This window comes from Ochotona princeps, chromosome X (assembly GCF_030435755.1).
Source record: "Ochotona princeps isolate mOchPri1 chromosome X, mOchPri1.hap1, whole genome shotgun sequence".
NCBI lineage: Eukaryota > Metazoa > Chordata > Mammalia > Lagomorpha > Ochotonidae > Ochotona > Ochotona princeps.
In genome coordinates, this window is record NC_080865.1 from 36,465,211 (window position 1) to 36,481,740 (window position 16,530).

Sequence of the window (16,530 nt, forward strand, 5' to 3'; positions counted from 1 at the left end):
TGTTTAATATGTGTTATTTGCCATACTGTACAGTATTTCCATCAATATTCACAAACATCATGTAAAATAGAATTTTAGTGTCTCCTCTTTTCAGGGGAAGAAAAATCAAGGCTCAGAGAGGTTAATTAACTTGCTTGCAATTGTAAATATGTTATATGGTAGAATTAAGGCTTAAACTCCATCAAGCTGCTGCCTGTGACACCGACATTACATAAGGGCACCAATTCATGTCTCAGTTGCTCCACTTCCTAGCTATCTTCCAGCTGAAGTCCTGGAAAATAGCAGTAATAGATGTCTCAAGTCCTCGGACCCTTGCCACTCCTGTAGGAAACCCAGATAACCTTCCTGGCTCCAAGATTTGGTCTATCTCAGTGCTGGTCATTGTAGCCATATGATGAATGAATCAGCACAAGATCTGTGGTGTGTGTATGTGTGTGTTCCCTTCCCACTTTGTAATTCTGACTTTCAAAATAGTAAGTAATTAGGTTAAAAAAAGAAAAACTCCCATCTTTCAAACTAAGATCTTGAGTGCTCAGTTTCTTTCTCTTATTTCTGTTGTCTTGGTCACACCATCACACTTGGTTTTTACTTTCCAAAATCGTAAATATATGAGACCTCATTACAACATTGTGAGTGAAGAATCATTATTTCCAACCTCTGATAAGAAAACTGAGGTTCACCAAGGTGACATGACACACCAAAAGTAGCAGAACCAGTTGTGAAACGAGGATTTATACCCAGCTTTACCAAATACTTTTTTAAAAGATGTATTTACTTTTATTGGAAAGCCAGACATACAGAAAGGAAGACAGAGAGAAAGCTCTTCCATCTGCTGACTTACTCCCCAAATGGCCACAATGGTCAAAAATGAGCCAATCCAAATCCAGGAGCCAGGAGACTGCTCCAGGTCTCCCCACACGGGTGCAGGGTCCCAAGGTTTTGGGCCATCTTCTGTAGCTTTCCCAGGTCACAAGCAGGGAGCTAGAAAGGAAGTGGAGCAGCAGGGACACAAACCAGCACCCATACGAAATCCCAGCATTTGTCAGACAAGGATTTATCTGCTAACCTATCCCGCCATGCCCTGAGACTTGTCAGATTTTAATGTTCATGCTAATTCTACTACACATGCATCCCTAAATACAATGTATATGCATGTGCTATGACCCAGGCAACTTTAATTTCGAGAACAGACACTAGATGGTAGAGAACATGTAACTGACTTCTCCTACTAGGTCAGAGCTATCATGCAAGACCCTGCTTTCACATACTGACAATAATACTTCCCTGAAAACCTCCTAATTAAGAATGTATCAAATCATTCTGAAAAGTAAAATCTGTGCAGGATTTTTAGAATATTTAGACCAACTCCTTCATTGTATAGATCTAATAAATGAGGTCTGGAAATGGGAAGGGACTTGACAAACCCATGTGATGAGTTTTTTTAGAGCAGATGGTACAACACAAGCCTTCTAATTTACTTACCCAATACTCGTTGTTTCCTCATCTATTTTCTTCCTTTTGGATGCTTCTCAAAGCATTGAACCATTACATTAAATCACTAACCCTCCAAGGGGGGGTGGGAACCTTATACTTTCCTACAACACTCCATAATCATTTGCATAATCATTTCCTTTTAACTAATATTCCCTTCACTGTTTTCAATAAACCTCAAATAAGTCTGTGACTTCATTTGCTAGAATTCTGATCAAAATATGGCTGATATTGTGGCATAGTGGGTTAGATTGCTGCTTGCGATATTGAAATCCTATATTAGAGTGCTAATTTGAGTTCTACCTGCTCTACCTCTGACCCAGTTTTCTGCTGATTTCCTTTGGAAAACGGTAGAAGATTGCCCACCTACTTGGGCCCCTACCACACCACCAAGATGGGGAAAGCAAGAGCTCTTACTGTTCGCCTGAATCAGCCCCAGCTGTAGCAGATGTTTGAGGAATAAAATAGAAATTGGAGAATGTGTTTCTGTCTCTGTCCCTCTGACTTTCAAATAAGTCTAAGTATTTTTAAATATGGCAGCTCAAAATGCAGCTATCCACATTTAGGCTGTCTTATGTTAGTAAATGGGGAAGAGTAAACTCAAAGAGAACTGCCAAGGTGACACAGAAAGCTAACGGCAGGGCCAGGAAAGTATCTGGATGTTTTGACTTCTAATCTAGTTTTTCACCTTTATACCAAGATGCCGCGCCTAGAACATCCATCTTTTGACTCCAGGATAGAAGCCCAATCTCCTGTTCACCATTATTGACATCGCCCTGCTAAAGCACAAATCAGAAATGTTAAATCTCACCTTGTAAATGACTATTCACTTGACAGCTAATTAACCATGTGCCAGGCACTTGGGGGACCATCTCAGCAGTCACGAAGGTGGCAGGAAAGAGCTGAGCCACATCAGTGCGGTGTCCACGAGTGGTCAGCATCTGTCCATGAAAGAAAACTGTGTGCACATCTACTTCATTGCCCATGCCAAACAAGTGCCAGGCCACACGCCTCTGAGCACACATGCTCAGTTCTGGTAAGTTCCCAAAGACAAAGCCATTGATTGCTGGAAAAGAAAATCATCAGAGTTAGAAAAGGATAGCCAACAGGAAAAATCTTAGCATCTGACACAACAAAAATAAGTGACATTTACATGAGGTTTTAAACATCATGCTGTCCTGACAATGTGTTTAATCCCATTTAAATTTTTTTTTATTTTATTTTTTTCTGATTTGTGTGTTTTATTTTTTTTCTTCATTAATTACATTGTATTATGTAATACAGTTACATAGGTACTTGGGTTCTCCCCACCCCTCCCCAAACCCTCCCACCATGGTGGATTCCTCCACCTTGTTGCATAACCACAGCTCAAGTTCAGTTGAGATTCCCCCATTGCAAGCATATACCAAACATAGAGTCCAGCATCTTATTGTCCAGTCAAGTTCAACAGCTTCTTAGGTATACCCTCTCTGGTCTGAAGACAGAGCCAGCAGAGTATCATCCCAGTCAATTGAAAGCTCCAACATACCATCAGCAAAAATTTACATCACTATGGAATTAATTGACATAGTAATGAGTAACCAACATGTTACAAGTAAATGCGAGTTCCCAGCCACCTTCTGTGACCACCTCACCTACACTTCAATTTTAGTTTATACACAACATATAACATTCATAACATAACATGTTATACATAACATCGTATCATCTTAAATTAAGGCAAACACAACAAAAATAAGTGACATTTACATGAGGTTTTAAACATCATGCTGTCCTGACAATGTGTATAATCTCATTTAAATTTTACATACAATCCTTAAAAAAAAATACACAGATGTGTGTCATTCAAAAGAAGGAGAAAACTAAGGCCAAGAGATTTAAGTTATTTCCCTTTGAAGACTAATCAGCAATTAAATGATAGCACAAATATTCCTAACCAGTAATCTCTGAATGTTGTCTAGGGAATGAAGTTATTTTCAAGCTACTCTTTCCTTTTAGGTCAATTTCGTTCTTAAATTTGCATGGGTCAAGTGTTAAATGAACAAAGAGATATTATGGCCATTATAAACAATTGGTGTAACACAAAAGAGGAATTTGAACTTCTTAATCCATCACTTACATCTTTCCCTTGAAATTTTTCCCTATCCTTGAGAATGTCTAGCTTTCAGTCCACCACTGTCACCAAAGATAGGCAAACCATTTCCTTAATTAAAAGAAAACAAAATAAGATGGACATATGGTACAGCAGGTTAAGCCTTCTGTCACTTGGGATGGCAGCATCCCTTATCAGAGTGTTAACTACACTGCTCACAATCTGACTTTTTGATAATGTCTCTGGGAGGCAAAGAACTTGGGTCCCAGCTACCCATCCAGGAGACTCAGACCCAAGTCTGTGATTCTGGCTTTGATTCGCATAGCCCTGGCTGTTGTAGGCATTTGGGAAGAAAACCAAAAGACGAAAGATCTCTCTCTCTCTTTCATTAAATAAATAAATAAATAAATAAACGAATAAATAAATAAATAAATAAATAAATAAATAAATAAATAAAAATAAACTTTTTATTCGTAAAATCAGTTCTCAGTTCTCCATTTATACTTTGGGGGATTTTGTGCCTTTTGTTTCATTTGTTGTGCTTTTTTTAAAACTTCTATTTGTTTATTTGAAAAGGATAGAGAGCATTTCCACCCACTTGTTCACTCCCCAAATGCCCGCAACAGCTAGGACTGGGCTGATCCGAAACAGGAAATCGGGAATTCATGTAGCGGGTCAGAAACTCATCTACTTGAGCCATCAGTAAGGATACTCAGGGTCAGAGTTAGGACCTGGAATCAACAGCTGGATTTGGGAATTGAATTCCAACTCCCGGATGTGTGACAGAGCATCTTAAAACCAGTACCTCAGTTGCTATGATAAACACATACTGACAGTTTGTTTTAATTTAGTTGACAAGTAGGTTTCCTTGCAGACAGAAATCTAAAGTAGAATGAAGGATACACATGAGGTAGCTTGAAGGCAACCAGCTTTTTTCTCTACAAAATGGATAATTCTTCTAGCTTGCATCCTTTTCAAAGCAATGTGAGCACAGTTTAAGAACCCACACCAAAGTGATTCAGCTTGTAAAATACGACTCTGGAGTCAACAACCTGAAATATTTATTTCCCATTGTTAAGCAGAGTAGCCTATAGCAGGAACACAGCTTACACAGAGATATCACAGTTTGTATTTCAGCTAAGTCATTTTTGCCTCGTAGTTTTAGGAATATCAGTTCCTTGCAGGTAAAATAGCAAAATGTCACCTATTATTCCTGGTTCTTACGAGGATTAAAAAGGGACCAAGTATAAAAATGCCCAAATTATATGAGGCCCAATAGAAATCCTTTACTAGCATTTAGTGCCAAAATGTGAAAACCTCCTCCCAGCTTACCGTGCATCCTGTTGCTCTCCTGAAAGCCCTCATCTTCTTTGTCCACTGAGGCAGGGTTGGAGCAGTAAGTAGCAATGTTCTCATCAAGATGCCAGCTAAGATTCTCATCTACCACACTGAAGAGCAGAAAGAAACTGTGGTCCACATCCTGCCGCCGGGGAGGAGAGTTCCTGTCCAGTATCCCTGGGTTAAATGAGAAAAGTATAAAGGAGAACCTCCTTTCCTTGGCAACAGTGAATTGCCATGGGTGTCAAGAGAAAGGGAGAGGAATAGAGGGGGAATTAAAAGTCTACTGCACGGAAGCAACTATAACTTAGTAATACTAATTTCCATGTTCAGATTCCCCATGTAAAAAAACACCAATTCAGTTGAATCAAGGTAGGATATATAAGATTTAGAATAATTCTAGCCCACTGTCTTTGCAGTGTCTTTGACCAAGAGCCTGAACGTATGTTTTTGAACATCCTGATGTTTACGCCACACTGCTCCTTGAGCACCTTCTATTCCCTAGCACGTCCTTAGGCTTCCCCAAACCTTGAAGCCACACTTTCAATTGTATTCATACCTGAATTTCACCACACATCTTACCTCAGTTTGACTTGACTCCACCCATAACTAATATATTAAAATTGGGAAAAACAGGAAGAAAACAATAGGGTTTGGTTTATGTTTTCTTATTTTGTTTTTGTTATTTTAGAAAAATTAAAAAAGGTAACAGGTCTGGCATGGTAGCCTAGTAGCTGAAATCATCACCGTACATGCGCCAGCATCTCATATGGTTACCGGTTCGTATTCTGGCTACTCCACTTTCCATCCAGCTCCCTGCTTGTGGCCTGGGAAGGCGATCTAGGACAGCCCAAAGCCTTGGAACCCTGCACCCACATGGGAGACCCTGAGGAGGTTACTGGCTCCTGGCTTTGGATTGGCTCATCTCCAGCCATTGGGGCCACTTGAGGAGTAAACCAGTGGGTGGAACATCTTTCTCTCCATCTCTCTTCCTCTCTGTATATCTGACTTTCTGATAAAAATACATAAAGCTTTTAAAAATGAAACAAAAAAGATAACAATGAAGTGGCATTGTGGTATAGTGGGGTAAGCCACCACCTCCGACACCGGCATTCCCATATTGGTGACAACTCAAATCCTGGTTGCTCTTCTTTTGATACAGTTTCCTGCCAATTTCTCTAGGAAAGCATCGGATGATTCCCACATTCTTGGGTCGCTGCACTCACACCTGGTCCTGACTTCAACCTGACTTGTCCTCTAACCATTGCAGCTATCTGGAGAATGAACCCAGCAGATAGAAGACCTCTCTCTCTCTCTCTCCCTCTCTCCCTCTCTCTCTCTCTCTAACTATGCCTTTCAAATGAAATTTTAAAATCTTGCTCTAAGAAAGAAAGAAATGAAATAAAATTGAAAACAGAAGTCATAGACGGGACGTCAGTCAGGGTTTATTCCTACTAACAAACAAATGTGCTGAATTAACATACTTCAGACTGTTGCCAAATATCTAACTACATTGCTACTTCCCATAGATGTCCAGAATTGCATTTCATTACTCATCCTTGAGACCTGTACCTTTTTTACAGGTTATGAGGGGCCCGATGAGACCAGTTGCAACATCTCGTGGCGCGTCCACATGTGAATGGTAGATCCATGTGATGCATGCTGGGTCAGCATCAGTAGGTGCATGGCCTTCTGGAATAGTCCAATTGTAGATATAGCTGCCACCAGGAGGCACAGAGTCATCAGCTTTGAGCTGCCCAGAGGAGCCATCTGGGTATAGGGAGCCTAGAAAATGAAACAGCACATTCCCAGGACCAGCATGAGTGACAATATGAAAGATATATAAGCTAAGATAGAGCTTGATATGGGGCACCTATGTCCATGCCTGTGGAATGTAGGGTTCTGAGATCCAGCACAGTATTCTTTACAATCTGAGGAGGGCACAAATGCAAGAAACATTTATCCAAAGAATTCCAGTCCTCCTGGCAGCAATGGATGAAGAGAAAAAGCTAGGACAAAGGAAAGTATTTCTTGGCCTAATCTGGTGGTGCTCCGGTACAAAACTGCTGACTTGGAAGCCAGGGAGAAGACAGAAATTTCTCCTTTCCAGGACTCACTTTGAAAAATAAAGCAGCAATTTCAGAACTTTACTCTAAAGACAACTTAATAGTTATTTGCCCCATTCCCTGCACTGAGAAAATTAAGGACAGGGCTAGCACTATAGCACAGTAATTTAAGCCACCAGCTATAGTACCAGTATCCCATAAGGGCACTGGTTCAAGTCTCAGCTGTTCCACTTTAGATCCCACGTCCTGCTAGTGTGCACAGGAAAGCAGCAGAAGATGCAGCTTGAGCCCCTGTACCCATGCTGGTGACCCAGAGAAAGTCCTGCCTCCTGGCTTTGATCTGGTCCAGCTCCAGCTATTACAGCCATTTAGAGAGTGAAACAGTAGATGGAAGATGTTCTCTCTCTCTCTCTCTCTCTCTCTCTCTCTCTCTCTCTCTGTAAGTATGCCTTTAAAATAAATAAATAAACACTAAAAAAATATAATTAAGGAAAAGAAACTTGTGCAGGCCACAATAATAAGTTAGTGGCCCATCCAGTATATTTGACATCCCTCTAATCTTACTCACTGTCATCACTATTACAGTCCATTGTTGCTGAGACAGTTTAAGACACAAATAAAGAAACAACTTCCTCTTAAGAAAATGGAACTTTCAGAAGATTGTGTGTTACACTAGAATAACTTCCGCGGACATTCATAGCATCCTCTTATCTTTTCAGAACATATTCAAAAAGCCTATGAAATTGTCGTTCAAGAACTCCTTGTGATAAAAGGTAAGGTTGCAACATCCTGATAGGAAATCTGAGGCCCAGAAGGCATAGTGTGTTGCCCAAGTCAGACAGTACATGAACAGTGGAACCCACACCCATACACAACTGTTTTTTTACACTGAGGAGAGTATGTGTCACCTTGGATTAATAAAGAAAAATGGGATGTGCATTGTGACTCAGCAAGTTAATATGTTACTTGAGACACTTGCATCCTACATCACAGTATCAAATTGAGTCCCAGCAACCCTGTTTTTCATTGAGCTTCCTGCCAATTATAGGGAACAGGAAGTGATGGTCCAATTACTTGGAACCTTGCGACCTGTGTAGGAGACCCAGTTGTGGTTCCTGGCTCTGCCCTGGATATAGGGGGGGGGGGTGTGGGGGTCTCTCTCTTTCTCTCTTGCTCTCAATCTCTCACTGTGTGTGTTTCTAAATTTCAAAAAGAAAGGAAATCTTTTTTGTATAATTGTATTTGTTTGTAATGGGAGAAAGAGTGGTTTACCTTCTGAGTCCTTCTCATAGAAAACGCCATGAGGATGGATGGTATAGGGACGTGTGGCAAAATTCTTCAGATGGATACGGATGACATCTCCCACCTCAGCCTGCAACACTGGCCCCAGGAAGCCCAGCCAGGCAGGCTGGGCCACTTCATCCTTATATGAGTCATCTTTGTATTCCTTATAGACGGTCTTCTTGTAGTTTCTCCCTATCCGATTATTGTCAGATTTAAGGAAGCTGGAAGCTACTCTAGGAAAAAAAAAAAAAAAAGAAAATAGATCATCACAATTTTGTCACCATCTTCAATCCTCTAGGAGTCTACTTTCCAAAGGTAGGTGTTCAAAAATTGTCCATTTTTTGTTTAGAACCGAACAAAAGAAATTGGATTATACTGATCAAAACATGAAAGTGTTAGGTATATCTGGCATATAATAGAAACAGTAAGTAGAAGCACATGTAACTGCTGACTTCTAATCATTTCTAACAAGAAAGTAATTTTACATTGTTCAATTCAATATATGAAAATAGACAAAATAGCCATAGATTGATTTAGCATCATCCTGCTATATATTTGAAGTCTTTTAGTGTAGTGGTTATGACCACAAGCCCTGGATCCAGGCCAATACCAACTCTGCTGTTTCAAAATTTGTGGGATTTAAGCAAATTACTTATCTGTGCATAATTTTACCATCTCTAAAATGGAGAGAATCATAGCGTCTAACTCAAAAGGTTGTATTGTTAATAAAAGTGCATAAATATTTTAAGACAGTGTCTGACAAATTATGAAAACTCAATAAATGTTGGCTATTACTTCAGAGCAGTAGGAATGAGCTATAATGAATTTATTCCCTCAAGGGAAATTTTAATGCAAGTACTGTGTGACTCCAAAATTTGATGGCAATTTTGTGTCAAAAAAAAAGAGATACAGTTGGATGGGCATAAGGGCACAGAGCCATGTGCCATGTCAGAGTGCCTAGTTTGAGTTCCGTCTCCTTCTGAACAGTGTTCCTGCTGATACACATACTGGGAAGCAACATATGATGAGTCAAGAGCCTTGGTCCCTGCCACCCTCATGGGAGACCTGGACCTGGATTATATTCCTAGCTTCTTATTTTAGCCTGGCTTAGCTTGACTGTTGCAGAGATTTAAGGGGTGACTCTCCGGACAGAACATGGTGTATGTGTATGTATGTGTTTGTGTGTGTATGTGTGTGTGTGACTTCCAAACAAGCAAGAGTTAATGAATAGAACATTTTTAAAAGGCAGCTGCTTTTCCTGTTAGAATTCTTCCTAGACGGGCCCGGAAGCGTGGCCTAGCGGCTAAAGTCCTCGCCTTGAACGCCCCAGGATCCCATATGGGCGCCGGTTCTAATCCCGGCAGCTCCACTTCCCATCCAGCTCCCTGCTTGTGGCCTGGGAAAGCAGTTGAGGACGGCCCAATGCCTTGGGACCCTGCACCCGTGTGGGAGACCCGGAAGAGGTTCCAGGTTCCCGGCTTCGGATCGGCGCGCATCGGCCCGTTGCGGCTCACTTGGGGAGTGAATCATCGGACGGAAGATCTTCCTCTCTGTCTCTCCTCCTCTCTGTATATCTGACTTTGTAATAAAATGAATACATCTTTTAAAAAAAAGAACTCTTCCTAGAAAATTCAGAAATATTAGTCAACTTCACAAGATTAAAATTTGGGAGACATAAAGTGAATCATAATTTCAAGAGATTGTTTAACAAACTTTTTTTTCAGATATATGTGGAAATGGCTTATTTAAAGAAACAAAGAAGATCAATCCTACAGTATCTGTGAGAGGTAAAATGGTTAGAATCATATCAGCTTTGCCCACATATTTTCAACCACAAATCCTCATTATTTCACTTACTCTCTGCTGGACTTCAACAAGTCACTAGACCATTCTGATTCTATTTTTTTCACCTATAAAAGGAGTATACTTACACTCTAAAGTTTGTAAGTTTGTATGGTGTCTGTCAGAGATGTTGCAGAATTTATAGCTATTACTATTGCCTTGATTCTAAAGCTTACCTTAATTCTTCCTATTTCCATAAATCTGAAATCAGTACATTTTCACTGACCTATAGAAACATAGCTCCACTGCACACAATGGAAAAATTCTGCATATATTTAATATTACATGTTCAAAATAAAAAAATCTGTTACTAAATCAATACATTCATGTGGAAATATGGATATCTTCTTATAATTGAGGAAATATGAAACTGATTTTAGGTCTCTCAGCACGTTGAGAAACCTCATGTGGAAAAGCAGATTCCACATATGCTTCTGGATTCTGACACATCTCACCTTTTTCCCAAGAAACCTACTCCTCAGTGGCTCAGAGAGGCTAGGAGCTGACCTCAGCTATTTCCCTGGAAACAACTCTCCAGAGGAAACTTTCTGCCCTTAAGGTGGTCCCTTACTCCCAGTTCCAAATGTAATATCATAAGAGATTAAACCTACGTGTCATTCTCCAGAGGTTGGTTTGTGATGACATTCCTTCCCTTGGGGGCATAGTTCCACTGCACATCCCGGATGCCCAGGTAGTAGACTCGAGTGGCCCCATCAGTCAGTTGGGGCCACAAGGACTGCACGAACAGCAGAGCCCAGAGCAGGTGGCCTGGCTCCATGGCCCACATCACTCTAGGATACAGGCAAATGAATGCTGCTGGTGTGGAAAACAGAGAACAAAGGGGTTTTGCGTGTATCTAGAAAGTTGAAGGAAAAAAAGCCAGATTGAATGACTAGGATGTTAAAACAAAGTTAACCTGGTTTTTCTATCTTACTGATTCCTTTCAGTTCAACATATATTCAATGATTTCTACACATCAGACTCTGCAAGGTAAAGTTAAACATTCATCTATACTAATAATCATGTATCACTTCCTCCAGAAGAGATCTCTGAAAAATGGTATAGATAGAAGGATCTGAGATGTCCCCCAAATCAGGAGAAAGGCATCTGAAGTTGGATTTAGCTACTGATTCACTGAGTGCTCAATCAAGCCATCATTTCTTTGTCTCTATTTTCCCCTAGACAAAAGAAAATGTTTATTGTTATCATTTCCCACCATCTATAAATTGTTTTATAATAAAGAAGGATGCACCAAAAGACATTTACTAGAATATCTGTAGACCCAAAGTGGAAATATTGAAAAATATTCAGTAACAATACAGTAGATGAGTAAATTGCAGTTTATTCATGCAATGGGATCATATATCACAATAACAATAAAATGGAGATAATCATGGAATGTTAGGGATGACCCCAAAGATGCTGCAGAAAGAAAACACACATGTGTGATTTTATTTATCTAAGTACAAAACCAGTCAAAAGTAATCTTTTGTGAGGATAGTATTTGCTCTTGAAGTAGGGATCAGCAACTGGGAAACAAAGACAAGAAAGACTTCTGGGTTAAATTCTGTTTCTTAACCTATATGCGGATTATCTGAAGTGTTCAATTTGTATATATAAATACACACAATTTTGTGTGTTTTTGTATAGACCCCTAAGAAAAGTTTAAAATAAAAATAGGAATATGCAAGAGAAATAGTTTCAACTAAAAAAAAATGTTCTGTACTTGTTCTCAAGGCTATGCACAATCAAACTCCTTTCATGGGTCCAGTACGGAATCAGAATCATACTCAAACCTTGAGCCTCTCGTTTAAGTACAAAAATTAAGAAGTCAAACTTCTTAGGACTTACATGAGACAGTCATTCCCGAAGCTGCAGTCAAACTCAGTAACACAGATAATATCACAGACACAATATACATACTTGTGTACTATGCATACGCAATCTCACTTGAAAGCAGAGATGCACACACTTGTGTCCACATAAAGAACCATAATGTCACATGGTTCTATATGTTTCACCATCAAAATAACAAATAATAATGATGCTAACAAATCAGCATTTGCTCCGTGTATAGTGCCCATGTTCTTCTAAGTGTTTTTGCAAAATTAAATCACTGAGCCCACCCGGAGATGCTAAAAAAATAATTAAAATCACTGAATTCTCACAAGCCCCCTATTATCTCCACGTTACAGTGTAAAAACTGCAACAACAGAGCTAAGAAAGATTTTTCCAAGGACATATAGTTAATTATCAGTTGGAAATTGAGCCTAGGAAGAACTGACTTCCATATCAGCAATTTAAATCACCATATCACCATGCTATTTCATCTTACACAAAATAATGCCTGCACATCTACCTGTGTACATACACAGAACACCTATATGCTCATACCTATAGCGATAACTAAGCAAAAGAATATACACTGAAACATGCAAATACATGTGATTATGATCACTTTATAAGCAGACAGCCATGCTCACATGACTGTATTCACAATAATGGTAATGATAGTGATTTTGACGGGAGCCAGCAGCACTCATTGAAAGATTACTGCATACTAAACACCATGTTTGATGTTTCATATACAGCATTACACTAAATATTAGCCTAAGCACAAGAGATAGTGACTATCATCAAAAACAGAAATTCAAAGATATACATAAACTCACAAAGGTTTAAGAAACCCTGATAGCTACCCAGTTAAGAAACAGACTTATGAACTTTGCACAGACTCTCAGTTTATTCCACAGATAAAAGTGACCCAAAGTTTAATCTCCAGTCTCCATAATACATTTTGTAGAAAGCTTTTGATGTAAGGAAAGACCTGTTTTAGGATTTTTTCCCTGAAATCTAGCCTTCCCACTGACATTTGTGTGGATTTGAATATAACTTAATAAATCTGAATCTATTTTCTCATATGTATAGTATGTATAACAACATCAGCCTTAGAGAAATGTATCAGAAAATTTACATGAAAGAACCTTTATGTAATCAATATTTGGAAAATGGAAGGCAGTAACTGCTGAGTTTCTTCCTTTTCCTTCTTCCTGGCCACACTTCGATAAATTATCCTCATACACTTACACCATAATTTCTATATTTCTACTGTATTGGTTAACTTGAATCCCAATTGCCCCAGAGGGCAGCCTCTAGCCCCTCTCGTTTAAACTATCCTCTGAAGAACTACTCACTCTCTGTAACACTCAATTGGATTCAATCAGTTTTTATATTATTGCTATCTTTCTAGCTCATGAGCTGCTTTATGAACTTTATTTCCCAGAATGTACAATAAATCCAATTGGAGAAGATGTCATATGTTAGAGGTCCGTCTCTACTTGTACCACCAGACATGGTGATAGAAGCCCAATAATTGGGCCATAACAGTTGTTGCTAAAGTGACATAAAGCGGCACAAACCTTCATTTCCCCACCTGTTGGACCCAGTTCAACTTCTGTTACTGACTCAAATATTGCAGGCAAGTTTCTTTACCTTACTGATCCTCAGTCTTCCTATGTATAAAATAGGAGACTATACAATGCTGAGCTATAGATACAGTTCTAACCTATTCAGAGTTGTATGAGTTTGATAATGAAATGAGAAAATGCAAAACTATATATATATGATTTATATTTATATAAATATTTATATTAATTTTATATATATATATATATGTCTGTCCAGCTCTCACATCTTGCCAATATTCACATTCACTGGTGAAACATGGGTGCACTCACATGTGTCCACATAAATATCATGTTTGTAGTCACGCAGATAGTCATGCCTTGTAGCCCTCAATAGAGACATTGGGTTCTCGCTTCATTGCAAATATGGATACAACCTGAACCTCCTTTAAACTTTCTTCTCAGAGAGGTATTAACAAGGTATCTGTGCCTTGAACTCACCTCTTTGAAGAGAAGAGCGACTCAGATAAGAGCTCCGCAAGTAGAGAAGCACATGGTAAACTTGGAAATGTTCCCAGAAGAAACTAATAGACCTTCAGCATACAATGAACAAGCACTTAGCGTCATTGTGACTAATAGTTCAAAGGCAATAAAAAACAGTCCATGGGAAAAAAAATTACCTAACATTTGCCTAGATGTTTCCTCTATAAATGTGCTTTTTTCATATCTGCCAGCTTATTTACATCTGAAAAAAAAAACCTTGTAAGACAAGAATCACTTTCTAAAGGTTGCATCCAACTTTTAGGCTTTGGAATCAGGCTACATAAATGAATCCTAGTGGTATTTTCCCTAGCCATGTGGCTTTGGAAACTATTTTCATTTCTCTACCTACAGTGTCTTCACATTTAAAATGAAATTCAAAATAATAACTACCTTATAAAGTTGTGAGGAATAAATGAATTAATATCTGTAAGTGTATAATACACAAGAACTTATGTGCACAAAAAAGACCCATCTAACAGTAGCATAGAGCAATGTGAGACTTGCCCAACAGAGTAGGTGTGCTTGATTCAAGATGATATTTGTCTTTTAAATTTTGTATAAGAAAAAGCAGGAATGGCTTCTACCATTACAGATGAGTTAACAGGTTTATAAATGAAACTTACACCACGTGCACCATTCAAAGTCGATGCCCATACCAAACCAATGTGGGGAGAAGGAATGAGACCCCAAAAAGGGTTCAAGCAACTGGTAAACACCACCGATAAAAGGAGGCAACAGCATGCTGACATACCTGGGCATGTTAATGTGACTGCACACTATATGTCTCTACCAGTTGGTAGAGAAGTGATATTTGCAATAATGATGGCAATGACCTAACCCTGGTAGAAGTTCCAGCCAGATTCAAAAGCACAGGGGTCAGCACCATGATGTAGCAAGGTAAGTCTCCACCTGCAAAGCCACCATTCCATACAGGTGCTGGTATGAGTCCCACTTGCTCTCCTTCTGATTAAGCTCTCTGCGTATCACTTAAGAAAGCAGCAGAGGATGGTCAGAGTCCTTGGGACCCTGCACCCACATGGGGAGACCACAAGGAAGCTCCCGGATTCTGGCCCTTGACTCAAGATCAGCCCGTTCCAGCCATTGCAGCCATTTGGGGGAATGAACCAATGGATGGGACACCTCTCCTGTCCCTCTTTCTCACTCTGTAATGCTTCAAATAAAGACAAATTGTGGGTTTTTTTGTTTGTTTTTTTAAGTTCAGCATAAAGTTTTCACACTCCTCATATATCTAACAGTAAATGAATAGCCCTAGTATAAATGTCTTCACCCATAAAGATCAATTGCCGTCTGTCTCCTAAAGAAAGAAAGAAAGGAAGAAAGATGGATAGATAAGAATAAATAAGTAAAGGATTGGGGTTAGCTCTGGTTGGAATGTTTTGTAGAATTCTGCAGTAAAACCATCTGGGCCTGGGCTTTTCTTTGTTGGGAGCTCTTTAATCACTGATTCTATCTCTGATTCGGTAATGGGTTTATTCAGGTCTTCTGTTGCTTCTGGGGTGAGTTTTGGTAAGTGGTGGGAGTCTAGGAATCTTTCCATTTCCAGGTGGTTATTGGATTTGTTGGCGTATAGTTCTTTGTAATAATTTCTAATTATTTCCTTAGTGGTAGTAGAGAGACATCATCATGTACTAGTTTACTTTCTAAATGGTCATAAGTCAAGGCAGAACCAGATTGAAACCAGGAACTCAGAATTCTACCAAGATCTCCCACACAGTGGCAGGGACCCGTGGAATTGATTTATATATTTACTGCCTCCTCAAGGTATGTTTGAGCAGGAAACTTGGATACCCAGGACGTGAAGCAAACACACCTATGGAATGTCTGTGTCCTAAGAGGCATCTGAACCTGCTGTACTACCATTCCTGCCATCCCCTTTCTCTTTAATGAAGGGACACTATTACAGGTTTTTTTTCAATGTAAAATAATTGCAAACCAAATTCTTTTTCTTTTGCTCATTATACAATATGAAGGGAAACAAATCTCATGTAAGTCATTCCTTTTGTATTTCGGGTATAACTGTTCTTACAAGAAATGATTGTTTAGCAAGCATAGTTTCCCTTCCTCACTACACTGTGCAAAGAACGTCTGCTCAAGCTGACAAGGTCTGCTTGCCTCACATTCCTGTCCTATGCGGAAGACAGGATCTTGAGTCAACACCTTCTGCTTCTCAGGCTCTGCATTATTAAGAACACTGGAAGTGGAAGAAGAGCCGATTCAAATCCAGAAACTCTGATCTGGAAAGTCAAAGAGCCAAGCAATATCTTAAACACTGTACCAAATGTTCCCCCGTCCCTCAAAGCGAAATCGAACAAGTTCCCAGGTCCTCGGAGTCGACCTTAATAATGTCTTGCTTGAGAAACTCCTATCTAATTGTTACTTCCGCTTCCTGTAAGAACTAGGAAGATTTATCATATGTGCCTTTCATCACCCTTTTGGAGAGACAGAGCGA

At 39.4% G+C, this 16,530-nt stretch overlaps 1 protein-coding gene across 3 annotated transcripts in view; it reads right to left on the bottom strand.

The window, feature by feature from the left end:
* HEPH (hephaestin) overlaps positions 1–16,530 on the bottom strand; it is an 86,563-nt gene that overhangs the window by 65,190 nt on the left and 4,843 nt on the right. For 2 of the 3 annotated variants that reach the window (XM_058658718.1, XM_058658719.1), the window contains exons 2-6: positions 10,725–10,929; positions 8,260–8,504; positions 6,494–6,706; positions 4,916–5,098; positions 2,303–2,557 (exon numbers count right to left, since the gene is read on the bottom strand). In XM_058658718.1, coding sequence (XP_058514701.1) covers positions 2,303–2,557; positions 4,916–5,098; positions 6,494–6,706; positions 8,260–8,504; positions 10,725–10,900 — 1,072 coding nt within the window. In that variant the 5' untranslated portion in view covers positions 10,901–10,929. The remainder of the gene's footprint in view (positions 1–2,302; positions 2,558–4,915; positions 5,099–6,493; positions 6,707–8,259; positions 8,505–10,724; positions 10,930–16,530) is intronic. The other variant, XM_058658720.1, reaches the window with a different exon arrangement.